Source organism: Phascolarctos cinereus, unplaced genomic scaffold (assembly GCF_003287225.1).
Source record: "Phascolarctos cinereus isolate Bilbo 61053 unplaced genomic scaffold, phaCin_HiC Scaffold_3;HRSCAF=262, whole genome shotgun sequence".
Classification (NCBI taxonomy): domain Eukaryota; kingdom Metazoa; phylum Chordata; class Mammalia; order Diprotodontia; family Phascolarctidae; genus Phascolarctos; species Phascolarctos cinereus.
The window spans coordinates 154,197,159-154,224,550 of NW_027555736.1; the positions used below are offsets into that span (position 1 = coordinate 154,197,159).

The 27,392-nt window shown below is 35.5% G+C and overlaps 1 protein-coding gene and 1 pseudogene across 3 annotated transcripts in view; both read left to right on the forward strand.

Annotated features, from left to right (window-relative positions):
- The window catches only part of SLTM (SAFB like transcription modulator), a 42,539-nt gene extending 16,807 nt beyond the window's left edge, over positions 1-25,732 (forward strand). The window contains exons 6-21 of one of the 3 annotated variants that reach the window (XM_020981866.2): positions 2,924-2,951; positions 4,375-4,843; positions 5,413-5,462; positions 7,648-7,766; positions 11,921-12,070; positions 12,182-12,291; positions 12,399-12,562; positions 13,434-13,519; positions 13,726-13,883; positions 18,278-18,458; positions 19,057-19,181; positions 19,847-20,017; positions 20,695-21,009; positions 21,120-21,264; positions 22,396-22,556; positions 25,038-25,732. In XM_020981866.2, coding sequence (XP_020837525.1) covers positions 2,924-2,951; positions 4,375-4,843; positions 5,413-5,462; positions 7,648-7,766; positions 11,921-12,070; positions 12,182-12,291; positions 12,399-12,562; positions 13,434-13,519; positions 13,726-13,883; positions 18,278-18,458; positions 19,057-19,181; positions 19,847-20,017; positions 20,695-21,009; positions 21,120-21,264; positions 22,396-22,556; positions 25,038-25,146 — 2,541 coding nt within the window. In that variant the 3' untranslated portion in view covers positions 25,147-25,732. The remainder of the gene's footprint in view (positions 1-2,923; positions 2,952-4,374; positions 4,844-5,412; positions 5,463-7,647; positions 7,767-11,920; positions 12,071-12,181; positions 12,292-12,398; positions 12,563-13,433; positions 13,520-13,725; positions 13,884-18,277; positions 18,459-19,056; positions 19,182-19,846; positions 20,018-20,694; positions 21,010-21,119; positions 21,265-22,395; positions 22,557-25,037) is intronic. The other 2 variants (XM_020981882.2, XM_078151238.1) reach the window with 2 other exon arrangements.
- Positions 13,931-16,358, forward strand: LOC144456314 (large ribosomal subunit protein uL11m pseudogene; annotated as a pseudogene).
- Positions 25,733-27,392: the final 1,660 nt, after the last annotated feature.

Consider the following 27,392-nt stretch of genomic DNA (forward strand, 5'->3'; position numbering starts at 1 on the left):
AAATAAAGTTAAAAAAAAAGTATGCTTCAATCTGTATTCAGACACCATCAGTTCTTTCTCTGGGAATGGATAGCATTTTTCACCATAAAGTCCTTCAGAGTTGTCTTGGATTGTTGTATTGCTGAGAATAGCTAAGTCATTCACAGCTGATCATCTTACAATATTGCTGTCATTTGTAGACAGTACATTTTACTTTGCATCAGCCCATGCAAGTCTTTCCAGGTTTTTCTGAGAGCATCCTGCTCATCATTTCTTATAATACAATAATATTCCATCGTAATCACATACCACAACTTGTTCAGCCATTCCCCAATTGATAGGCATCTCCTCAATTTCTAATTCTTTGTGCCCAGAAAAGAGCTGCTATAAATATTTTTGTACATACAGGTCCTTTTCCTTTTTGTTTTTTATCTCTCTTGGAACACAGACCTAGCAGTGCTATTGCTAGGTCAGAGGGTATGCACGTTTTTATAGCCCTTTGGGCACACTTCCAAATTGCTCTGCAGAATGGTTCACAACTCCACCAACAATGTATTAATGTCTCATCTTTCCCACATCCTCTCCAATACTTGTCTTTTACTTTTTCTGTCCTATTAGCTAGTCTAGTAGGTATGAGGTAGCACCTCAGAATTATTTTAGTTTGCATTTCTTTAATCAATAGTGAGTTAGAATTTTTTTTTCATATAACTATGGATAGCTTTGATTACTTCATCTGAAAGTATCCTTTGATCATTTATCATTTGGGGAATGGCTCTTATTTTTATAAATTTGACTCAGTTCTCTATGTGTTTTAAGAAGTGAGGCCTTTATCAGAGAAACCTGTTACAAAATTTTTTTCAGTTACTATTGCTGTTTTTCTCTCCATCCTATCCTCCGTTTATTCTGTTCTCTCTCTCTTTCCACCTTGTCCCCTCCTCAAAAGTGTTTTGCTTCTGACTACCCCCTCCCCCAATCTGATTTATCTGCAGATGCATTGGTTACTGTAAGACAGATGAGAGAGTGGATAAGTACATTGTCAATAGAAAAAACATTAAAGAGGATAGCCTGCTTACTTAGGGTAATCAGGTGGTGTTTAAATATATAAAGATAACTGCGTGCTGTCTTCATATATTAAATTTCATATTGTTTTCATATGTACTTAATTAAAATAATTTGTTACTTAATCATTCGTTATTAAAGATAAGATTGCTATAAACTGATACTTGTCAGATATAAGTGTATATAACCAAAGCAGGCGTATTTTTCATTATCTTTGTTAATTATTTAACTTTTTTCATATATTTAGGACCTTTGTAACTTTAAATATTGGATTTGTTCTGAGCCAACTTCAGAGTCTGGAGGACTTTGGATTTTTAGCACCTACCTTCTGCATGTAGTGGCTTTGTGATCCTAGGCAAACCACTTAATTTCTTCAAGTCACAGGACATGACTTATTTGCACAGGATCCTAGATATAGAACTAGAAGAAGCCATAAATGGGATCTAGTCTAAACTCTTCTTCTAGCTTTATTACTTTGCCTATGATTTGAAACCAGACTCTTCTACCTGTAAATCGAATACTTTCACTACAATGAGAGGGAGTTTCTTTCTGGGAATTCTTATTCCAGTGACATTTAAAAAATAATTTAGAGCTAAGCTCTATACAATTGGTTTATGTTCTCAAAGAGCAATCACATTGCAGTTCTCCTCATTCCTTTTTACCAGCTCTCAACCATCCAGCCAAGTAAAATAGTAATATGCGAAAGGAGAAAAAGGATTGGAATACCATGTACTTGATAAACTTCCTTTTTGCCCCCCTAAGTTTAAAGCAGTTTAAAAAAATATATTTGTTAATTCCTCTCTGGCTCCTTAAAATGATTTCTAAAAATATATTTTTATGACCAAAGCATAATAAAATGAAGTGATTATAAGGTTCCATGAAGTTTATCATAATGGAGTTTTTTTTAATATAACATTGGCTAAAAGAATATTACATTGACTGTTGCTTTGAACCTATTAGCACATTTCCTTAAACAGCTCCATTTCCTTTAGTTTTACATTAATTGTATTACTTTTTGTGTAATCCTTGATCGGTTTTTGCATTTTTAGTTAATTTGCTTATCAGTTAACAAATGTGATTCAGTCACCTAAGTGTAATTTTTAAACCATTAATGAAATCTTGGTGTGTTTTAACAATTTAGAATAGTTAAATGTACTTTGAATTAATATTTACTTTCATTAATATCTGCATCCACGTGTGAATTTCCTGAATTGCATTATGTACAGCAGAATTTTTTCTTATTGGGTAGGTTGCTATAGCACCCATTCAATATGAGTTTGAAATAAAAATGAATTTTCATAAGTAGATTCTGAGGTAAGATGTGCTTCAATTACTATGATGCATTTTAAATAAAAACTTTCTTGGCTTTTCTATTCCCTGCTGTCCTTTCTTTTATATGGATGGTTTTGGAGTTTAATGTTTTTATAATTTTACATCTAACCTTTGAGGTCAAATGAAAAGTGTCTGTCTGGCTTTGATTTTGTCCTTTGCAGAATCCTTACAGGCCCATGAAAACAGACAGGCCTTAGGGATAAGTTCTTTGATACTATTCTGAATGTTGCAATCTTAAAGTAGCTTTTGCATGTTGAATTGGAGGAGGAAAATATTTCAACAGCACTCATAATTCATTTTCAAAGGAATTATTCCCTTATCTAAAGTTAATTATGGACACTAACTGAGTTATTGAAATGTTCTTGACTGTGTAGTACCTTTCTCTTCCAAATAAGGTATACTTGCAACAGGCTGCATTTATTTTAATGAAGCATGGGTCAAACAGAATGTTTCACGAAACTGGTTTATGGGGTACTAGTTTTTGAACTTGACATAGTTGAGATTGTTATTGAAGTTATTTATATTTACATTTTATTATTTTTTTGAATTTTAGGATGGTGAAGAAGAAGAAAGGGAAAAAGGTATGTTTGAAATTAAATAGAGTTAAAGGGTTGCAGAGATTCTGAAAATGGAAAATTAGGAGGAAGTGATTAAAGAATTTTTTATTTGAACCTTAACTTTTAAAATGGGTTTGTCTTATGATAATTAAGTGAATTAAGTAAAACATATTAACCAATTTTTTCATGTTTATTTTCTAAAAAATAATTAAGATATTTTTTAGCTAAATAGTACATATCAGTTACTGTGGTGGATATATCACTAAATGTGCATTTCGTTATGTCAGTTTTAATCCTATTAAAAAATTTTTAAATCATTTCTAGCAGACGGTAAGTTGATGCACATAACCTGTACTGCAGTAACTCATACGTGCTCCTGGATCCCTAGTATTTGACTGTATTGGAATTTTACAACTAGTCCTGCAAGTGGATCACCATCAAAATTTGATTTTCATTAGCTGCTGCTTGGAAATGGCAATGTGCTTTGCTTAGAGAGAGCTTTTCAGAAACTTCCATGCAGAGCCTTCTGAGAGTTTCAGTGGCTTAAAAGAACCATCTGATGAAAGCACAATTACAGCCACCACAGGATGCTATGCATCTGGTCATCAAGAGGTTTTAGAAGACTTCTTGGATAGAAATCAAAGGATTCTACATACTTTGGACTAGAAAGGACATGGAACACTGTTTTAAGCAAGGCAGCCTGATAAAGCATTGAAGCTATCGAGTAAAGCTGCAGACTGAAAATGTTTACCGGGGACCATATGCTTGAATGAAGTCTTTCTGTTTTGGGGAGTGCAAGAAAGAAATCATTGAACGTGATAATTGTGGGACTGACTGAACATTGTTGAATATCTGTGAAGTGAGGAGGAAGACGAAAAATAGCCTTTTTACTCTGAACATTTGGAGACGTTCATCTTGGGAGCCTTCTACAGCATCTTTGTGTATGATTCTGGACTGCACCAGTCAACAGCTGAATTGGAAGACTGAAAAGACAGGACCCTGAAATACTTTGACCAATTTTGACCCTTATCTTAGACTGTAAACTTTTTCAAGGAGTCATGATGCTGCATGATCCTGAAGGTCAGAAGTCTTAAACTATGATGTCTTGAACATTGAATGGTCAATCTGTACGTTTAAAATTCTTGTGGAGGAAATGCTTCAATATGGCATTAACTTAGAAGCAGATGTGAAGAACCGGTATCTCCTGGATGGAACCATTTTCTCACTATTGTTGTTTGATGGTATTTGTATGTAGAAAATTTTATTTTTTCTCATGAAGAATGAGTGATCCTGGGTAAAGGATTGTTTGTGTTAATACCCTTGTGTTTTTTTCTTACCTTCCATCAGTGCTAATAATTTGTATTTTCTAGGTCCTGATCTAGCTTATGAATATGAAATTGTTTAAACTTCTTGTTTTGCCATATTTATTCCTGTTAAATCCTCTTAGATATAGCAGGTTCTGGTGATGGTACACAAGAAGTATCTAAACCTCTTCCTTCAGAAGAGAACCTAGCTGAGGCTGATCAGACAGCTCATGAAGAGATGGAAGGTAACACGTCTGTGAAAGAAGCTGAGGATGACAACATTTCGGTCACAATCCAGGCTGAAGATGCCATCACTCTGGATTTTGATGGTGATGACCTCCTAGAAACAGGTAAAAATGTGAAAATTACAGATTCTGAAGCAAGTAAGCCAAAAGATGGGCAGGATGCCATTGCACAGAGCCTGGAGAAGGAAAGCAAAGATTATGAGATGAACGAGAGCCATAAAGATGGTAAGAAGGAAGACGGCGTGAAGGGTGATGCTGTCGAGAAGGAAGCCAGAGAAAGTTCTAAGAAAGCAGAATCTGGAGACAAAGAAAAGGATACTTTGAAGAAAGGGCCCTCGTCTACTGGGGCCTCTGGTCAAGCAAAGAGGTTTGTTTTTCTATGTCAGTTCTTTACGATACTGAGTTCCAGCATTCAATAAGATCACTCTACATTAAGGGGGTAGCATCAAGAACCTTGTACAGTAATTAGTATCTTATGATCCTGCCTATAATTTTTTGAACGTCATAAGTTACTTTTTAAAAAAAAAATTCAAGATCTTCGTATATACAGTTTGTCCTACTGATTGCATTGTCGAATTGTCAGCATTTATTTGTTTTTTTTTTCAAATTGACGAGTTTTTTGTGTTTTATTTTTAAAATCCTTGTGATGATGGTAATGAACAGCTATCAGTTCTAAGAACACAAAATGAAGTCAAGTCCCATTCCTGAAATCTGGAGAAGAAGGCCATATATCCACTGAATAGAAATGTCAGAAAATCTAGATCTTCAGGCATCTTGGGGAAAATCAGTGCAAGAATCCCAAGGGAGTCATTTGTTCAAATAACCCAATCCAGCCCTTTGGAATTGTTAATTTGTATCAATAGCAGTAGTTTGAAATGCAGTACCTAGCAAGTAGTTCAGTTTTTTCAACTTTTTTCTGGTGATTTGCTTCTTTAGCTCTTCAAAGGAATCTAAAGAAAGCAAGACATCATCTAAGGATGACAAAGGTAATGACTTTTATCATTTTATTGGCAGTATGGCACATTTTCCAGAGTTAATAATTCCTTGGCACTTCCTATCGTAATTGAAATCTGTTACTGTTATTTCCAAGGTCTGGAACCTTCAACCAGTATATGGGCTTTTCTAGTATCTCCCATCTTTTAATTCCCATTTTTTAAAAAATAGCATTAGATGCATAGTGGTTACATATAAAGCACTTGATTGTTAGAAGCAGTGCATGTCAGCCTCAGATATTGGAAAGTGGGTGTCATTACATATGTAATTCAGTAATATAAATGCACATTTATTAGGAAGGGCTTAGATATATTACCACTTAGATACATTACCATTTCAAAAGTGGTATAAAGTAAGTTAAGTCTCTTCAATTCTTGCTTTGGAGTATTTAAAGAAAACATTATTTCTACCCCATATCTTCCTATCATTTTCTCAGTCCTTGTGTTAATGCTACATAAATAGACATTAAAGTACATTAAAATTCTCAAAAGTAAATCCATTTTTTGTAAGCTTGGATTTTTTTTGAAAGCATGAAACAAAGGTTTTATGGAACATTAGGTCTAAGTCTTCTAAATTGCATTATTTTTTCTTTGATTGGGAGTGTTTTATGCAAAAAGTGTAGAATAGGAATATATATATATATATATATTTTAATGAAATATAAGGCTTTATTTTATTAAATCATGTTACCTAATGCTCATGAATTACAGCCTTTATTTTGAGAAGAATTTAAGGAAGCCCTGAACATCTGCCTCTACATCATGATAGTTGGTGTTCATAATAATGGTCCTGAAACACTTGAAAATCTTAAAAGCATCTTTTTGATAATTAGTAAATATTGTTTAGTTTGTAAAGTTCAGTAGAACACAACACCAAAAATTAATGATCTGAAAATGAGTGGTGTGTTTATATATATATATATATATATATATATATATATATATATATATATATACCTACATAGTAACTCCATTATTGACAATAGTTGATTATCCACAATTTTCCACTACTACTCCTCCACTCATGATTGTTGTGTTACCCTTTTTGTATCATATTTGAAGAAGCATAGAAGGGTGACAGTAGTATTCTGTTTCCCTGGACATTGCATTCAAATCTAGTAAATGATCATTTGAATGTAAGAAAGCCACTAAAACATCCTCATGTAAATTATTCTATTCACTTAAATTTAATACCTAGGGGCAACTAAGTGGGCGCAGTGGATAGAGCACTGGCCCTGGATTCAGGAGGACCTGAGTTCAAATCCAGCTTCAGACACGTAACACTTACTAGCTGTGTGACCATGGGCAAGTCACTTAACCCTGTTGCCTAGCCAAAAAAAAGAAAAAAAAAAGAACAATGTAATACCTAGCATGTATATAGTACTTTAAGTTATACAAAGTGTTTAACAAACATTTTATTTAATCCTCATGATAACTCTATGAGGTAGGTGCTATTATTTTCATCCCATTAAGTGACTTGCCTGGGGTCACACAGCTAGTATCTGAAACTGGATTTGCACTTGGGTCTTCCCTACTCCAGATTAATGGTCTTACCAACTATGGCACTTAGCTATCTTTAGTCACTTGTCCAAAAGATCGTCTATAGAAATTTATTATCTTAGAAACTTGGCAGTCCAAAAGATGCTTTCTCTGAAACCTCAGAGCAATTTTTCTTCAGTTAATGCCCATTTTCGCTTATCCAAAGTAGTAATAAAGATTAGCTAATAGCCAAATTTGGTTATTATTCATTTACTTGGTAATGTCTCTTAAATCACCTGTTAGCTCTCCCATTCCACATACTTAGTCTTCACAGGAGAGATGTAGTCAATAATTTTTTTTTCTATTCCACTTTTACTTACATGTTGGTGGAATAGGAAGTAGGTAACATTTTACGTTTAGATTTTCTAGAATAATAATATTGTTTAGTGTTTTATTTGCTTTTTTTTCTGAAGATAGCAAAATACATGACTTTTAAATTGCCAGGTTGTTTACATTTTGTGGTTTACCTTTCTTCCCTCTTCCCTCCCAACCCCCCAGTGGAATTTATATGTTTACAAATTGTGGTTTTGAAAGCATATGGCCATCTTGCCTTTTAAAAATTAGGACAGTGCATGTCTCTCATGCATACGTACACAGTTTTCATTACCATACTTCAGCATTGATATGAAATCTATTTCAGGAAGTACAAGTAGCACTAGTGGCAGCAGTGGAAGCTCAACTAGAAATCTCTGGGTTAGTGGACTTTCTTCTAATACCAAAGCAGCTGATTTGAAGAATCTCTTTGGCAAATATGGAAAGGTATTCTTTTACCAATTTAAAGCACATATTTCTGGTGTGTATTTACATTCAGTACAGTGTAATGGGTAGATATATATATGTACATATATATATATATGTGCACACAGGAGTGTTAAATTGGGATGACATCTTTCAGATCAGTACATTTCAAAATGGTTATTAAACTATTACAAACCAAGTCATCATTGGACATAATTATTGAGCTGTTTTGTGTTGGTGTTCAGAGCAATGTTTTGGTGATTGAGTGAGCTCAGAAATTATCATTGCCTGCATAGTGAGAACTAAATTTTAGTCCCTTTGTTAAATTAGAACAGCTAAAAGAAATTAATGGTAATGATTAGTTTTAAGTAATTACATCCTTTTGACCTATTGAAATAGATGTCAACTCCTTAGAAACTGAGCTTGGGAAACTTAGTATGATCTCAGAACCAAGTTGCATTATCTACATTTATGACAGGAGTTGTGAAGATCTAGCATAATGTGGCTTTTCAAAATGCTCATAATTTCCCTGAAGTCTATAAGCTGACCCTTTTCTATACTAAATGGGATATAATGTACACATGTTTTCTAAGTGGGAATCTTGGGATTTAATTAGTTGAAATTGAGAAAATTTCAAGAATACTTATGTTTAAAGCATGTTTTGTAACTAGCCATCTTTAGCCTTTTAAAAATAAAGCCTAGAGAATTTTTTCCAAAGCAGAGGTTGCTTAAATTGAAAACTCTATTGTCACATGGGATATTGACATAAATTAAAATTTATGTAGCTAAAAGTCTGTATCTTCCATCCACAAGTCCATTTTAAAGTTTTTTTGGTGGTTTTTTTTCCCCCACCCCTTAGGGGCCCTTTCAAGTATAATCACTAGGGAAAGTTATAAGAAATTATATTCAAGGATACCCATTAATATGACTAGGAATCACTTTGGGACTAACAGTTATTGAGGTTAGTATATAGCTAGCTATTAGTAGTATTCCAAAGTCTTTTCCTAATACCTATAGATTTTTCTTTTATTTAAAATTTATTTGAATTTTCTGTACAGTATGATTGTAGAACCCATGAGTTCTCTTTTGTGACTTCCAGGGTTTGAGTTGATCTGTCTTTCAGGTAGTCTGGAGGTGATTTCATTTTTAGTGCTTGTAAGATTATGGCATTAGGGATATAAAAATGTGGTTTACATTTTGTTTTTTTAAAAAATATACTTCCAATTATGGCTAAAAATATATGTTAATACCCAAGGAACATTTAGACTTAAATATTTGATTGCCAGAGAGCCCAGAAATATTTCTAAGTTTTGTTATGAAAAATTATATTTTCATCTCAAAATACCTGGCCAAAACTCATTGCTTTGTAATTCATTTACTTTTTTTAAATTTTTTTAGGCAATTGGGGTTAAGTGACTTGCCCAGGGTCACACAGCTAGTAAGTGTTAAGTGTTTGGTCTGAGGCCAGATTTGAACTCAGGTCCTCCTGACTTCAGGGCCAGTGCTTTATCCGCTGTGCCACCTAGCTGCCCCCATTTACTTCTTAAGAATCCTGTTTTTCAACCTACCATACCACCTATCAGTGGTTCATTTTTTTTTAATCTCCCTATTCTAGATCTGAATGATCTCCTAATATCATTTCCCTCTGCCCATCCAGTTTGAGGCCACATCCTTAGGTCACCTGATAGAAAAAGTTTTATCTGTGTTTCCACTGTCATTATATATCATGAATGAATCCTTAGAGAAGAGAATCAGGAGACACTTGCTGTAGCAAGCACCTAATAACATGACAAAATGGATTACATCTTAATAGATCTTAAAATGACTGCTTGTTGATGACATCAGGTGTTTACGTAGTTCAACATTCAACATCAGTTTTTAAGAGTTTAGGTCAAAATCAATACCAAATTAGAAGAAGATGGTCAACTTCTGTTTTTAAATGCATGATACCAAAAAGAAGAAATGGGTTAAAAAAATACTGATTCTCCTAACATCATTTCCTAATGAAGTCTAACAGATGTAAATCAGCTGTTACAAAAAGGAAAAAAGAACCTTAGTAGACTGACTTAGCCAGCAAACATTTTATCCCTTTATTAAGCCAAGAAATAAGGCATTCAGTGACCACACACTTTTAGTATAAACTCATTTGTAAATTCTTTATAAAGGACATAGTTGAAAATTACATTAATATCTGATAAATGTGAAAAGTAGTTAGAAGAAAAAACTAGCTTTTATAGACCTTGAGACTCTTATTAAATCAATTCATCCCAAGAGTATGTAGGGTTGAAACTAAATGGACAATTTTAGGAATTCTGCCAGGATTACGATGATAAACCAAAACTATCCTCTTCATTAGTGATAATGAGTCATTAAATTTGGGCTAGACTTCACTTAGAAAAGAGATAGGAAGTGTGTCTGGACAGAGAAAGTACTTTCAAAGGAGATCCTTGTTCTGAGGATGTTCAGGAATTTTATTTTCAGCCCACTGAAAGAGGGGAGGATAATAGACACTTGGAAAAAATTTTGAATATTATTATTACCAAAGAAACAAACAAGCAAGAAAATATCAACAAGTACTTACCTATCTCTGTTCTCCCATCCCTACAAAAGTCTTTGAGAATAATTTACACACATTTACATACATAAAGGCATCCTTGATAAAGATATAGGAAGAGGACAACCACACTTTCGCAGATGATATTCTAAACCAGACCACATCTTTATAGACATAGTCATACAGCTTAATGAACAGCACAGACAAGATACCACTGTGCTTATTCTTTGTTGACTCTTAACAATCCATTTAATTTGATGATTGAAAAATGCCACCTTAAAGACTTTTTCAACAAGCTGCCTTCTATGTGTGTGTGTTAACATCATACTAAGTTCTCTAAAAACCATTAAAGATAATGTTATTGGAAAAGGCCTCTGCTCCCCTGGCTCCCTGAGTTAAAAATATTAATAGGGAGGTGTATGTTTACCAGAGATGTTTTCCACTGTTATGGAGGATGTCCAAAATGAAGAGGAATTCCATATAGATGATGAGGGTCCTCTAGATGCTTTTTGTTTGTGAATGACATTCTGATTACATCAAGCCTTGGAACATTGCAGAATCTTCTAAGTGAGATCCATAATCATTCAAAAGAATTCATTCTTAAGTATTCTCACAGAAGAAACCAAATGGATGAAGAATACGTCTTGTCCAGATGCTAACATAAAATTAAATGGACAGGCCTATAGAACTGATCAAATGTTGCATGTCTTTGCTAGGCACCGCAGATGCATAGTGAACTGGGCCCAGGAATGCATAGCAGGAGGAAAGACGGCTGGATTGCATATGGGAGATTATGACGTGCTTTTAATGGCCCAGAGCTTTCTCTTGAAGTAAAGGTCCATCTTTTTAACACCATTATTCTCCCATGATGGTATATAACTGTAAAGAATGAAGTGCCATGATTTCTGAAGAATTCAATTTGCAGGTCTCCCAAAAGGCAATGGAGAGGTGCATAGTGATCATAAATAGGCTACTCCAAGTTAATCAACGAAGAATTGCAAAGGATATGTGGCATAAAATGTCAGAGAAATATAACTAGAAAAAGGTTTGGCTGGTCATGTAGCCAGATTGCAGGATTACCCATGGACAGCCCCACTGTGCTATGTATAGGTACTCATGCAATGCCAAGATCAAGAGTAAAACTCCCCCAGAAAATTGGGCAAGGACTCCTTGCTAAGGATATATTGGACATAAGCAAGAGTTGGACAGGCTGAGAAGGTATGGATGAGTGAATAATCTTTATCATTGAAAGATGTCCATAGGTTCATAGCAGAATATATAAAAAATTTAATCTCATTATTGTGATTAGTTTAACAATTTTTAAAATCAGAAGATGGCTGGTTAAGCATGTTTTCTTTTAAAAATACTTTTATATACACATATAAAAATACATAAATTTTGCTGGAAACTCTGTGTGTCAGTTCCCATTAAAGTAATTTAAGCAAGCTAATTTTAATGAATTGCTTAAGTGACTGTGTAGAATGTTTAGAGTGATTTTGAAAGTAATGGAAAGTGAAATGTTCTTTTTCAGATTTGAAACAAGCATGATTATGTTCTACATTGGTACTTATCTTAAAATTATTTTCTAATGGCTTGGTAATATTTAACCTCTTTCTCTTAGGTACTCAGTGCAAAAGTGGTTACAAATGCCCGAAGTCCTGGAGCAAAATGTTATGGTATTGTAACTATGTCTTCAAGTACTGAGGTAGCTAGATGTATTGCACACCTTCATCGTACTGAACTTCATGGACAACAGATTTCTGTTGAGAAAGTAAGCTTTGCTTGATATACTGTAAATTAATAAATAATAATAAATTTCAGGGATGGTTTTCCATGATTTTGAAATTTTGCATGGGGTTGTGTTTTTTTTTTAACTTTTCAGGTAAAAGGTGATCCTTCTAAGAAAGAATTAAAGAAAGAAAGTGATGAAAAATCAAGTTCAGGCAGAAGTACAGGCGATAAAAAATCTGCAACAAGTGATAAAACTAGCAAGTAAGAATTTACTTATTTGTCTAGTATTAATAGCCCCACAAATTTTCTGGCACTGTACTGAAATATTCTTACTACTTGTTTTTTCTTTTGTGGGGGGGGATGACTAGGACTCAAGCATCTACCAAAAAAGAAGAAAAAAAATCTGAAAAATCTGAGAAAAAAGAAAGTAAGGATACTAAGAAAGCAGAAGGTAAAGATGAGAAGGGTGATAATGGATCAAGTGGCCCAACTTCAGAGTCAATTAAAAAAATCGAAGAAAAGAAACGAATAAGTATGCAATATACCTTTATTTTTCCATCTATTCCTCTCTCTAATGCATCATTCTGCGTAATTTTATTTTATAGCATTGAATTTGAGATTAATATTTAATGTTTTAAAGTTGCTAGTTATCAAGGTAAAAATGATCAAATATTTGTTCTTTCTTTACCCAGCCATTATTGGTCTAGAATATAAAAATCTTCCAGTCAGGCTGTTTTTTCTCTCTCCATGTTTGGGCTCTTGCTGTGATCACTGAGTTGTATTTGGTTAGGGGAAAGGGTACAGCATATTGTAGTGCAGAAATGCCAAACTCAAAGACTGGTTTTACTGCTGTAGAACTCTGGAGTGCTGCTGATTAAAATGTAATTGGGAAATATTTAACAAAATAAAAACCATATATCATAGATAATGTTAATTTTTCTATTTCAGTATGCAGCCTGAGATCATTGGTGTAGTGGATAGAGAGACATAATTATTTGGAGGCCTGGGTTGAAGTACCTGCCTTTTTGACATAACTAGCTTTGTGAGAGAAGGCTAGTTGTTTGATCTTTTGATGCTTAAGGCACTTCACTTTTAAGAGTTAGTTAATATTGATTTGTATTGGTGGAGACTTTCCATACCAAGAATTGCCTATATATATGAAATGACAAATCCATAGAAGATGGGTATATGGGGTTGAGCGATATTTTATAAAAGTGTTTTTTATTTTATATTGTATTGAGTGTGCTATATATGTGATGCAGATTAGCTAAGTATGATTACATGATAATCTTTCCTCCCCCAAGAAAATTTTTTTTCTGTTTTTCTACCTAAATAAAGTCAAAATAACATTTGTTTTTAGGTAATTCGTACTTACTTGGCTTTCCCTACATTTTTTTCATTAGGTGCAAAGAGCCCAGGTCATATGGTAATATTAGATCAAACAAAAGGAGATCACTCTAGATCCTCAAGAAGGGGGAGATATGATAAAGTAAGTCTATAGGAGTAAAATCTGTTTTGCCAACTTTTCTAGTGTTAATGGTTTACCAGCAGTTCTCTGTAGCTTTGTATTTTTAAAATAACTTTGATTCCACTGTTCTGAGTAAGCTAGAATGAAAGAAAATAGGAACTGTCTTTTTCTAGAAGTCCTTTTAACATCTAATGTTGTAATTTAGCAGATTTTGTCTAATCACCCAGGTGGCAAGGAACAGGGAGAGAGCTAGTCAAGATAAAAAGAAGGACAAAGACTACAGAAGTCGCAAAGATATACTGCCTTTTGAAAAAATGAAGGAACAGAGAATGCGAGAACATCTAGTACGCCTAGAAAGAATACGACGAGCAGTGGAACTTAGAAGGTGAGGGAAAAAGGTCCTACTTTCCTGGAGGAGCAAAGAGGGTAAGAGGATTTAGAGCTGGAAGAAGCCATTAGCATTATCTAGGCAAACCCATCCTTTTTACAGATGGATAATTTTGAGGCCCATAGGGGTAAAATTGCTCGCCAGAATGTAGCTGGCTTTGGAATCGGCTTGTCCAATTCCAAATTCTGTGCTTTTTCTGTGATGTAACAGTTTCATGGCTCCTTTGTAGTGATATAAACCATTTATCTGTGAATTGATCAATGCTATCTTTTGATTGCAAAATGATAAAATTTAGGTGTATTCCTACAGAATTTTTTGTCCCGTTGTTGTTGACAGCCAGATTAAGGATGATAATGACATCTTAACATCACATACATACTAAAAGGAGAAAAGAGATGTTAAGATGATTTAATCTCAAGCCAGAAGCTGAAATACTGTTTGAATATTTAAAATGTCATGAGAATAACTTTCTCTTGTGGTTAAAGCTATAGGAAGGGGAGTAGTGATGTGTCTTTGGCTTTAATGTGTTCTTTTTCTTTAGCCAAAAGCACCTTTTTAAAATTCTAAGTTAATTTTTTTAGCTGCATTATTTTAGTTGTTAGTAACTTGTTTGGGTTTTTTTTGTTTATTGCAAAAGTCCTCCTCTTTTTTTAACCACATTAAGATGTTATTGGGACAAGTATTATCACCATATTTGAGGTTGAATTTCTTACTGTCCCAAGATTTCACTTACCTGATCATTTAAATTAACCAGAGCACAGCTGAAAATCAAGAAGTCAGAAAGAAAAGACCACCTGAGTCACCAAAATAGATTATCTGCTGAGTCTCATATTTCTTTTCCTAAGCTTATTAGAACTGTGTATGGTTTTTCAGCTCTCAGAGAAGTAATCTGTTGGTTCTTCTTGTTGTCAGGTTATGAAATAGGTGATAGAAAATCTTTTCAAAAATTATAGTAATCTGCAGGAAAAAGCTTTTGACAAAATACAACACTCATTCCTATTAAAAACACTTAAAGGCATATAGGATAGGTATAAATGGATTTTTCCTTAAAATAATGAGAAACATCTACCTAAAACCATCAGCAAGCATTCTTTGTACTAGGGACAATCTAGAAGCCAGTAAGGTCAGGAGTGAAAAAAGACTGCCCATTCTCATCAGTATTATTCGGTATTGTATTAGAAATGCTAGCAATAGCAGTAAGAGAAGGAAAAAAAAATTGAAGGAATCAAAATAGGCCAAATAAAACACTCTCTTTTCACAGACAGTATGACAGACTTGGAAAATCCTAGAGATTGGACTTTAAAAGTTAGTAGAAACAATAATTTTAGCAGAGTAACAGGATGTAAAATAAACCCGTGTAAATCATCTGCATTTTTATATATCACCACAAAACCCTGCAAGAAGACATAGTGAGAAATACACCATTTAAAGCAATTGTAGACTATATAAAATACCTGGGAAGTATATGTTCCAAGACAAACTTAAGAACTACATGAACATATTTTTATTTTATTGGGCTAGAAAAAATATTAATAAATTCATTTGGAAGAACAAAAGTTCAAGTATATTAAAGGAATGAACCAAAAAAATGTAAAGAAAGAAAATTTAGCAGTGCCCAATCTTAATAAAGGAGTAATTAACAAAACTATCTGGTACTGGCTAAGAATAGAAAGATGGATCAGGACCTTTAACCCAATATGGCGGCACCCTGTTTGGGTCGTGGTCACGTTGAGGCCGGGTGGATTTGTTGGGGCCAGGCTTCCGCTCTTCCCTCCTCTGCTGCTCGCACCCCGCAGCCCATGCCATGTTGAAGCTCAGCCAGGCCACGCACTCCATTCAGAAGATTAGGACAGCAGCGTCATCTGGGCTATTGTGCGCGCGGGCCAAGCGATGCCTGGGCCCCCACTGGTACCCATCCTGGGTCAGCATGGCCTCGCTATCAGCCAGTTCTACAGGGAGTTCAATGAGAAGACGAAGGACATCAAAGAGGGGATCCCCCCGCCCACCAAGATTACCATGAAGTCTGACAGGACGTTTGAGCTCAAGATAAGTCAGCCCACAGTTTCCTGCTTCCTGAAGGCAGCAGCTGGCATAGAAAAGGGAGCCAGGCACACAGGGTATGAGGTGGCTGGCTTGATCACCATGAAGCATGTGTATGAGATCGCCTGCATGAAGGCTCAGGACAAGGCCTTCACTTTGCAGGACATTCCCCTGTCCTCGGTTGTCCAGTCCATCCTTGGTAGTGCCTGCTCGCTGGGTATCCACGTGGTGAAGGACCTCAGCGCAGACCAGCTGGCTGCCTTCCAGGAGGAGTGTATCCAGTTCCTGGCATCCCAGCCCTGGCAGATGCTGAAGCCGCCACAGGAGAGGTGGCTGAGAAGTGAGCCCTACATCTGCCCGGCCCCCCTCTGCTCTCCCAGGGTCACTGGCTGCATGTACCTGGGGGCAGAGAGGGCTGATGGTCACCTGTGACCCTACTTTACTTTTTATGTATCATGTCAGTCTATAATTTAAAAGGCTAAAGACCCCAATAAATACTATGTCATTTGTAAAAAAAAAAAAGGGTCAGTGGAACAGAGCACATATACAATACACACTAGTAAATGATTCTAGTAACCTTGTGTTTGACAAATGTAAAGATTTTAGTTTTTTGGGTGAAGAATACACTGTTTGGTAAAAATTGTTGGGAAAACTGAAAAGCAGTCTGGCAGAAATTGGTTATAAATTTGATTACAATAAATTTTAAAAGTGTTTGTATAAATAAAACCAATATAGCCAGGATTGAAAAATCTATAGATAGTTTCTTAGATACAGGTCTCATATCTTAAATATATAGACAACTTTGTCAAATTTATAAGAATATGAGTCATTCCCCAATTGATAAATGGCCAAAGGATATGAACAGGCAGTTTTACAATACAACCAAAACTATATATAGTCACATAAAAATGCTCTAAATCATTATTGATTAGAGAAATACAAATTAAAACAACTTTGAGATGATCATCTCACATGTATCAGATTGGCTAAAATGATAATAAAAGAGTGGATGTAGAAAAGTTGAGACATTAATACACTGTTTGGAACTGTGAACTGATATAACCATTTGGGGGAGCAATCTGGAATTAGGCCCAAAACATTATAAAACTGTCTACCCTTTGATTTAGCAGTACCACTATTAGGTCTCTTTCTCAAGGTGATCAGGGAAAAAGGAAAAGATCTATATGCTCTTAAATATTTATAGCAGCTCTCTTTGTGGTGACAATGGAGTGAAAATTGAGCTGATGCCCATCAGTTGGGGAATGGCTGAACAAATTGTGGTAAATAATTGTGATGGAATACTACTGTGCTATAAAAATGATGAGCTGATTGATTTTAGAAAAACATGGAAAGGCTTACATAAACTGATGCAAAGTGAAGCGAACAGAACCAAAAGAGGGTTGTATACGGTAACAGCAATATTTTTTTGAAGAATAATTGTGAACAGCCATATTATTCTGAGTATTATAAATACTCAGACCAGCTACAAAGGACCTATGAAGGAAGAGGTTATTCATCTCCATAGAAAAAGCTGATAAATAGAAGTATGTGTAGTGTTTAGCCAAATGAAGTTCACGAAGATCTTTACTTAGATTTACAAATTTGTGTTAAATGGTGGCCTTGGCTAGTGTCAGGTGGAGAGGGAAGGAGGAAGACCATTTGGAACTTTAAATGTAATCAGGGGAGATAGTTAGGTGGTGCAGTGGATAGAGCACCGTCCCTAAAGTCAGGAGGACCTGAGTTCAAATCTGGCCTCAGACCAAACTCTTGACACTTACTAGCTGTGTGACCCTGGGCAAGTCATTTAATCCCAATTGCCTAACCGAAAAAAAAAAAGTAATCTGGGGCTAATTAATATAGATACAAATAATATAAACACAAATAACCTTCCCTACACATCTGTCTGTTGAAGGCACACCAAGTTATAACTAATGACAGTTACTCATCTAGAAAAGCTTAAGATGTGTGAGAAGTATATATATACAAGTATATATTTTTTATTCGTTTTTTGATGGAAAAATTTTCAAGATATTGGTCCTTTAAAAACAACAAAATTAGTTATCTGGAAAATTCACTTAAGTTGACTTTCTTTTCCCTGGAAATGAAGTATTATTGTGTTTTTGCTCCCTTTAAATAGGTATCATGTACACTACAACTATGAGAGATATATCAAAATTACTTAAGCTGAGCTTTTTATGTTTCTTAGTCCTTTTTCTAGTTGTACTAAAAATACCAAAATTTATAAATAAAAATTTCAGACACCAAATTTTTTAAAAAATTGATTCAAAAAAGATTCTCTTTCACACAATGTTAGCATAACTTAAGTATGTCTAAATACTGATTTTTGTTAGACGAAGAGAATTTGCAGAGAGAGAGCGTCGAGAGCGGGAACGCATTAGAATGATTCGTGAACGGGAGGAACGGGAGCGCTTACAGAGAGAAAGAGAGCGACTAGAAATTGAAAGGCAAAAACTAGAGAGAGAAAGAATGGAGCGCGAACGCTTGGAAAGGGAACGCATTCGAATTGAACAGGTGCATTCAGTAAAGCTTTTCATATTTGATAACTAATCATTTGCCCTGTAGTAAAATTTATTTTGCTTCTAGTAAGTCTAATGTTAGGGCTTGAATTCAGCTACTGAATGTTAAGTACTAGTTATCATTTTAGTGAAAATAAAATACTTTTATAGTTGTTTGGCAAACTAGTAGTTGATAGACCTCTGTAGCAGCATGTCCAGATAACGTGATAATTTGATTTTGGAACTGAGGCTGGAGTTGCAATCTAAACTCTGTCATCTTACAATCACTTAAATTAATATCTTAGTAAAATTGGGCAGTAATAGTCATAGCATCTTAAGGCTTGGAAGAGAAGAAAGCTTTTATTCCTTAAATGTTATCAAATGTGACACTTTAAGTCATAGGTCAGAGTCCATTTATCTAATTTCATTTTAGCCAAATGAAGTTCATGAAGATTCACCTGCTTTAAAGTGATATGCCCAAATCATACAGTTAATTAATTAGTGATAAAACTGAGGTTAGAGCTCAGATCTCTTAAACTCATAATCCAGTGTTCTTTTTATGCAACTTTTAAATTTTGCTTAGATCCACCTCTGTTTTGTCATCCTTTTTTAAGGAACGTCGCAAAGAAGCTGAACGTATTGCTCGGGAACGAGAAGAACTACGACGGCAACAACAGCAGCTTCGTTATGAGCAAGAAAAAAGGAATTCTTTGAAACGTCCTCGTGATGTAGATCACAGGTAGTTCCTCGCTTTCTTTTGATCATTGTTAGCATTGACTTTTTTTTCCCCCATTATACCAAAAGTTAGACAAGTAGTAAATGGATCAGGATGTTAGTGCACAGTTCAGCATTTTTCTGGACCAAAAGTAGGAAAATAATAGAGCTGTCCTGAGAGTGATTGTTACTGTGCTGTTTGGTGCATGCTGGCACACCACTTGCTTATCCTGTGAAAAATTTATTTTTATTTTGCAAGAAAACCTATATACTAATTTTTCCCAAGCTTGTGTACTATATTACATATTTAAACCTCTTAAATAAAAATGAATAGTTAAAAATAAAATGTTCTTGTAATGGTGATGGCTGGAAGAAGAGAATTAGTTGAATTAGTAGTCCTTGGAACACTCACCCTACCAAAGCTAAGTGGTCCAAAAACTGGAAGGTTTGAGGACCAGTGGTTAGAAAGAGCCTACATCTCGTTTCTGAAGACATCACTGTTTTAAGTGGATGGATTATCTGTAGAGAATAACATAAAGGACATTTCGTATTTGATGGACATGGAAAATCCTCCTGTGAAATGTCAGCTTTGTGCATTTTTCATTTTTTCTTTTCTTTTTCTTTTCTTTGCTTACTTTTCCATTTAAAAATAAAGTTTTAATCCAACATTCTTCTGCTTACCCCTTCAAGGCGAGATGATCCTTACTGGAATGAGACTAAAAAACTGTCTCTAGATACAGATGCACGATTTAGTCATGGATCTGACTACAATCGCCAACAGAACAGATTTAATGACTTTGATCACAGAGAGAGGGCTCGATTTCCTGAGGGTACAGCAGTACAGTCTTCATCTTTTGAAAGGTAGGTTTACAACAAAACACTACTTAAGGTTTCTTTGGCTTAATTGTTTGGTGTATGAACCTTTGTGCTGCCAATTTTGTTTGAGTATGTTAGTATTTATTTGAAAGTTTTAACACAATATTTGATATTTAGGAATGACTTTTGTTTGCCTAATGACAATATTCAGTATTTGAACAAAATTTAATGCATTGATAAAACAAGTGATGGTATGGTGGTCATCATTTCTATACTGCTGAAAAATGAATGGCAGTTACACTTAAGTGGGTTTTTTGTTTTTCTCTTTTTGGGGCGGGGGAGGGGTGATGGCATGTGTATATGAAGGCTAATATTCCTGTCAGGCGGCACAACAGAAAAGTATATGAAAGGTTGTCAGCTGCTGTGTATTTCAATTTCTCTTGGGTACTGAGAGCAGTTTCTTTGCCCAAAAAGTTTGTCTTAGTTTGTGTGGAAATGAATCATCACATTAATATCACTTATTAACACAATGACTTTAGCATTAGGTTAATTTTTAAAGAAAGCCATATAGGTTATATGAAGAATTGAGAAGAGGCAGTAGTTACTTTAGGTGGGGAAAAAAGGAGAAAACATTTGAGTGTTTCTGGGAGTGTTTTTTTGTCTTTAGTTCTTTCTGGACAAAGAAAATTGAGATATTTAACTCTTTTAAAACTGTTGAACAGGCGGGAACGCTTTGTTAGTCAAGGTGAAGGGAAAAAAACACGTCCAACTGCACGGAGAGAAGATCCAGGGTTTGAAAGGTACCCCAAAAACTTCAGTGATTCCAGAAGAAATGAGCCACCACCACCAAGAAATGAACTTAGAGACCCTGATAGACGAGAAGTGCGAGGAGATAGAGATGAGAGGAGGACGGTGATCATTCATGACAGGCCTGATATAACACATGGTAGACACCCAAGAGAGGGTGGTCCAAATCCTCCTAGGCAAACTAGTTGGAAGAATGAAGGTGGCATGAACACTGAAAAACGGGACACAAGGTATTCCACTATATTTTCTAATGTTTACCTAGACTTACTTCTCTTAACAGAGTTAGCACTTGCTTTTGGATTTTAATGACCAAGATCCTGATTGCAAGTTTTTCTTTAAGGGGTGAAAGACCAGAGAGATCAGGAAGAGAAGTTTCTGGACACAATGTAAGAGGTGCTCCCCCAGGGAATCGAAGCAGTGCTTCTGGTTATGGCAGCAGAGAGGGAGAAAGAGGAGTATTAGGAGAAAGAGGAAGTGGTGGACAGGTAAGTGTCTTTCTAAATTTGACATGAATTTTTTTTAGATTGCTCTTAAATTACAGGCATGACCCCAATTAACATTGTTTTAGCCAGCATTATTTAACTATAGTTGTTCAATTAATCAAATTCTACTGCAAAACCCTGCTTTAATATATTTCATGTATTCAGTATCTGTAATGTCCTCCAGAAACAAGGTATCCTCCATGATCTCTCTCTCCTGCTGTGATTTTTGTGGAATCAGTTAATGACATTAGTCATATTGCCTGTCTTGCGTTTATATTAAAGGAACTTCTACCTATGAGGAAATGTGTTACAATCAATTCTCAGGATATACTGCTATTACTTAGAGAGATCTTCTGATTATGTCTCCTACATAGAGAAATTAATCATGTTAAATTTGCTACCTGTATTTACCATGTTTTGGGGATGTGCCCATAGCTTAAAACTTTTAAAGATTAGCAGGTTTTTGTAGTGTTACTGTATATTGGAAAGATTAACTTACCGTGAAAAGTGAGAAAGTCTTTGAGAGTGGATTTAAGGGCAGATAGTTCTTGTTAGGCTGCCATATCCCAGAAAGCACAAATGCTACATCCAGTATGTCAGACATCCCAAACAAGTTAAATTTAAAATCAGACCTGTTTGATCTCAGGACTACATCCTCTGGTTGTATACCGCACTGTGTTCCCCTTGGGGTATTTGATGGGTACTGAGAATTTTTGAGATCTTCAGGGAAGGAGCAGTCTATGAATCATTTGCAAATGCAAGTGATTTTACTTGATTTGATTGATTTTTTTATTACAATTTTTAACAATTGTTTTTTAAAATTTTGAGTTCCAAATTCTCTCCCTCCATCCCCTCCACCCTCCCTAAGTTGGCAAGCAATTTGATATAGGTTAAACGTGAATCACTGCCATTTTAAAGTGAGAACATGCCCCGAAGCTGCCTAGCTTAAAATGCAGATGGTATATATCTCTGCCCCACCCCATTCCCATTCTGTGTAGCTTTTGTACATTTCTGACTCAGGCCAATCACAGTGCTTTAGATGGGCAGCAGAGGGTAAAAAAATTCTTCATAGCAACTAAATTGGCAAGGCTGACACGATCTCCTTAATTTTTTTTTTCACATGTCCTCTTTCAGCATTATTCTGAAGATCGACATGTGGTTGAACGCCATGGTCGTGAAACAAGTGGACCAAGAAAAGAATGGCATGGTCCAAGTTCTCAAGGCAGTGGATATCATGACACAAGGAGGATGGGTGATGGCCGGGGAGGAGCAGGCATGATACCCCAGCATACAAGGTAAAATAACTCTTTTTAATGCTTTTCTGTTTGCATGTGTGTTTTTTTTTCCCCTTCAAATACTGTTGAGCACTAGCTATGTACAGTACACTTGTGCAAGCTCCTTTTTGGGGAAAGATTAAAAAAATAGAGTAATGGTATAGTCTTTCCCTTCATGGGTTAATGTTTATTTCTTCCCATTGGAAGTTGACATATGACTTTCATTTATTTAAACAAATTCTTGTTTTTGATTTGTCACTTTGTAAAATGAATGTTTATCCGTAGATGAGGAGCCATACTCTCCAGATTTTTAATCCACCCTTCCTTCTTAACAGAGAAAAGAAATAGGAGTCCCACATTTTACCATTCCAGAAATTCCTAGAGCACATCAAGAAATAGCATATTGACTAGGTCCTCTGTGATTATCATTACAAATTGTGTGTGTAAGTCAGCGTGGTGATAGAGGACTGATTTCAAGCCAGGAAGACTTTTGTGTTCACTTTCTGTTCCTTGATGCCTTACTGGCTGTGTGACCCTAAGCAAGTCACATAAGCTCTCGATGCTCTTGGCAACTCTTTGAGACTGGAAATTGCTGCAAAGGTGCCAACCAGTATTTTGATAGAGGGAGTTTCCTCATTTGGCCATACCCTACTCTAATGAAATCACAGATTAGTCCTTATCCCAGTACTGTCTTATATTCCTATATACACAGAATCTTAGAAATGGAAGGGACTTCAAAGGTTTTCTGCTCCAAACTGTGTGTCCAAATAAGAAACCTCCCTATTCAACAGGTATTTTATCTAATCCAACCTTTGGTTGAAGACAGAAAGAATCTAGTCAGCCTTTGTGCCATGTATAAATCTTGAGTGTAGGAAAGTTTTCCCTTACATCAGACCTATATTTGTCCCTTTGCAATTTTATCCATTGCCCCTAGTACTGTCTTTTGGGGCCAGACGTTAAGTCTAATCCCTCAAGTCTTATCTTCTTCAGGCTCATCCTCGTTCTTTTGGGTCAGTGTTTAGTCTCCTTAAAATGTAGTATCCAGATTTGGAAACAGTGCTTCAGATGTTGCCTGACTAGTGAACAGTACAACAGCACTGCCACCTTTATGGTCCTAACTGCAGTACCCCTCAGGGCGGCCTAATGTTATGTTAGCTTTTTTGGCTGCCGTGTCCCATTGGTGATTTCTGGAGCTTTTCGTACACTACATCTTCCATTTTTAAAAATGAACTTCTATTTAGGCATACTTCCTGCGTCTTATACTCGTGAAGTTGTCTTTTATGTTTATACTTATTAAACTTCATCTTACTAGATTTGGCTCAATATTGTTGAGAAAATAATCTGTTGAAGTATTTTCAAATCTTGCTGCTCTCATGCTATGTTAACATTTACCTGAGTCTAATCTTTGAATACCTCATTGTCACAATATTTTAAAAACCAAATTCAGCATATCTTTCACCACCATAATGGGTTTTAACTATTTTCATGTATTTACCCAAAGTTTTATTTTATTCTGTTACCAACTTATATCAATTCTTCCTTTGAAATATCTCTTTCCTTTCCTCCTCCTTCATTCCTTGCTATTCTCCACAGCCCAACACCTTTATGTTTGGACTAGAACAGTAGCCAGTCTCCCCTTCAACTAATCTCTTTTCTATCCTATACTGATTTGAAGATGTGATTTACTCGTTAAGAAAATCTTAAACAATGTCTCATAATTTAATAATAGGCAGTGTGATTATGGTAGAGAGTTTGGCCTCAGGGCCAGGAGTACCTGAGTTCAAAACATCTCTCTGAAGCATGATGGTTGTGTGACCTCAGGCAAGTCAGGTAACCTCATTTCCTCTTCACAACTGAAGCTGTGAGTTGCCAAGTAGGTGCTGATATGCGCTGGTAGAGGGAATTTCTCAAAGGAAGTGCCTTACTGATGAAATTATAGGTTCCACATCCCCTTCCCTCGCCTCCCTTTCCTCCCCCTCCCAAAAAAAAGAAGTCTAAGCCCCACAACATGACATTTTAGTTTAAGGCCTTTTATAAACTTACCTCGTCTGACCTCTGGCCTTGTTTTCAGCTTAGACAACAGAATTCTTCATTCTGTCTAGCCTAGTATACTTAATTTAACGTCCTACAAATATACCATGCTCAGTTTTAACTTCAAGTCTTTGCTTGTGTTCTTCTTCCTTTCCGTCTAAATCTTTCCTCATCTTTTAGGATCTACCTTCTATTCTATAAGGCATCTTAAACAAAACCCAACTATTTCATATCCATTGCCTTTTCAAACTTCTAACGTTTGTCTGTACCACTCATTTTAGCAATTATGTATATACTGCCTTATGTTTAATTTGTAGTGTATGTCACTTCTGCTTATTTAAGTTATAAACCAATGGTGGTCCAAGTCACATTTGTTTTATGTACTGGTTGTACATGCATTTATGGATACTTTTTAAAATGTTCCCCCCCCCCCATATGATCTTTAACACTCTCTTAAAAATTTGTTTCCAGTAACTCATCACCAATTAATAGAATTGTGCAGATCACAGGCAATTCAATGCAAAGAGGAAGTGGCTCCGGATTTAAACCATTTAAGGGCGGACCTCCAAGAAGATTCTGAAATCAGCTGCTTTACAAGATAATTTATTGAAATCTCTTGTAAACTTTTAACAGACAAGTCAGAGGACAAATGACTTATCTAGGAGTTTGGTCAAGCTCCTTTTCCCCTTTTTTCTTTCTTTTTTAAAAACATGATTGCTTTCCTCGATTTGAGAAGGTATTTTAATAGTTATGTTGTAATTTTAAATAGTTTTGTGTATCTTTTGAACATTTTTTTTCCTTGCAGCACTAGAGTCCCATTCAAGAAGCAGAGATTATTGGAATGGAAACCGTTTTGTTTTTAACACTGTGTGAATATGAAGAGTAGTTTGCAACTGTGTAATAGTCATTTAAGTTACCAGCATTAGCTCTGTGGTGTCAGGCTTTAGAGTTAGCTACTTTGTCACAAGATACATGTTTATGACCTCCATTTTAGAGGTTATACAAGCTAAGAAAAACATCTGCTGTCTAATTTGTAGAAAATAAAATTGTTTCTTGCATTTCTGAGTATTATGTAACCTATTTTTGCAGAAGGTACTGTTACATTAAGTGCATCTGTGTATCCTGGTAAAAATATTTCTTTTTGAAATAAACCTTCATATTCTGTATGGTTGCTTAAGTGTTGAACATTTTTGACTACATAATGAATGTATTTGAATTTGTGTGGGAATATAGTAAGTGTAATGAGGCCTTGAGCTGTGAATGGAACCTTTACTGAATTGTACCAATAAGTTTCTGTCTGGGTAATCAACCAGGAAACTATTATCTGATGGATAAATTCCATCTCTCAGAATTGTTTTCCATGTTCCCAACTTTGTTGAGGTGTGGAAGAAATCCGAGCTTGAAATCAGTGAATCCACTTGGATTTTATATGTAGGAAGTCTTTGCTGCCTTTGGTAAAAAAAAAAAAAAATAAAAATTCACACCTAGAATTGTATGAGTCTTTGTGTTTCCACCTTTAGGTCAACATCACAATGTCCTTTGACACTAATGTAGTCAAAACCAAAATTATAGTAGATTACCAGTGTTCACTTATAAAGCTAGTTTGTCTTTTTAGAACTTAGGCCTGTCTGCTTAACTCTTTAGCTGAGCTCACCCAAGAAGAAAGAAATCTTAGTTAAGAAAGGTAACATATATCTACTGTTAGTAGTATAATTTAGCTCATCCAAAATAGAATTAAGCATCCTCAAAATTGTGTTCCTCCAGCACTACCACTCTAACCATACTTGAAATCCTGTTTTGACATAGAAGGAGAAGTCATTCATTTAGAGTCCTTGTCAGTTCTGCCTCTGTAAAATCTCATGGATAAAATGTTACAACAAATTATAAAGGATGGGAAACCCTGTATCTAAAGGGAAATTTGTACACCAGTGATCTCTTAGTTATAAAATCCTAAAGTTCTTTGATTTTGTCACTTTAAATGCTAAAGGAATAATTGATATACTTAGCACTTTCTTTTAGATGCATAAAATTTCTTGTCCTTTAATAAGTAAATGACTTGAAATCATGCAGAACTGAAACTAAAACTCAAATCTTGCCTTCTGGACCTATGTCAGCTGCCTCTCTTGACCATCCTGTAACATTGGACCAATATTGCCTTCCCGTTCTTACCTAAAGTACATTTTGGCAGATACTTAGACCTTTGCAGTATCTTCCTAAGGAGTCTTAACTGCTTTTGATCCACTAATCCTGCTTTCATTGACTCATCTAGTCTTCTGTTTCAGTCCCTTAGTGGTTGCCCTTCTGGCAGCCTTTTAAAACGGGTATCACCCACTGCAAGCACTTCTCATACGGATAGTCTGACTTGATGTGTAGCTAGGGAGTAGCAGGAAGTTTTTTTAGAAAAAGTAATTTTGTCAGATAAGAGTTTTTCTCCCTAATATCTGCCTCAGATCTGACCTGGTGATGTGTCTTGACCGGTTGTAGGAAATATGAAAATGTGAGAGAATGATAAAGATAAACTAGTCTTGGGTGTTGCTGGTGTGTTTAAAAGTATGGAATCCTTAAAAGTTGATCCAAACCTTTTCGTCCCTCTTCGAGCCTCCCATAGCACCCCCTCTCAGTAGAAGATTCATGCACTAGTCTTCATTCCCTTCCTTTTTCCTGATTGCAGCCTCCAAACACAACTGTTTTCCTTTATTTGGTTGTACTGTGAAAGGCTGCCCTGTACCAACCCTGGCATTGGTGCTACTGAGAAGTCCCTTCTCCTATCGCCTCAGGGCTTTTGGCCGCCTCCTTGTGTAATTCCAGAACAGAAGTCAAATGTAA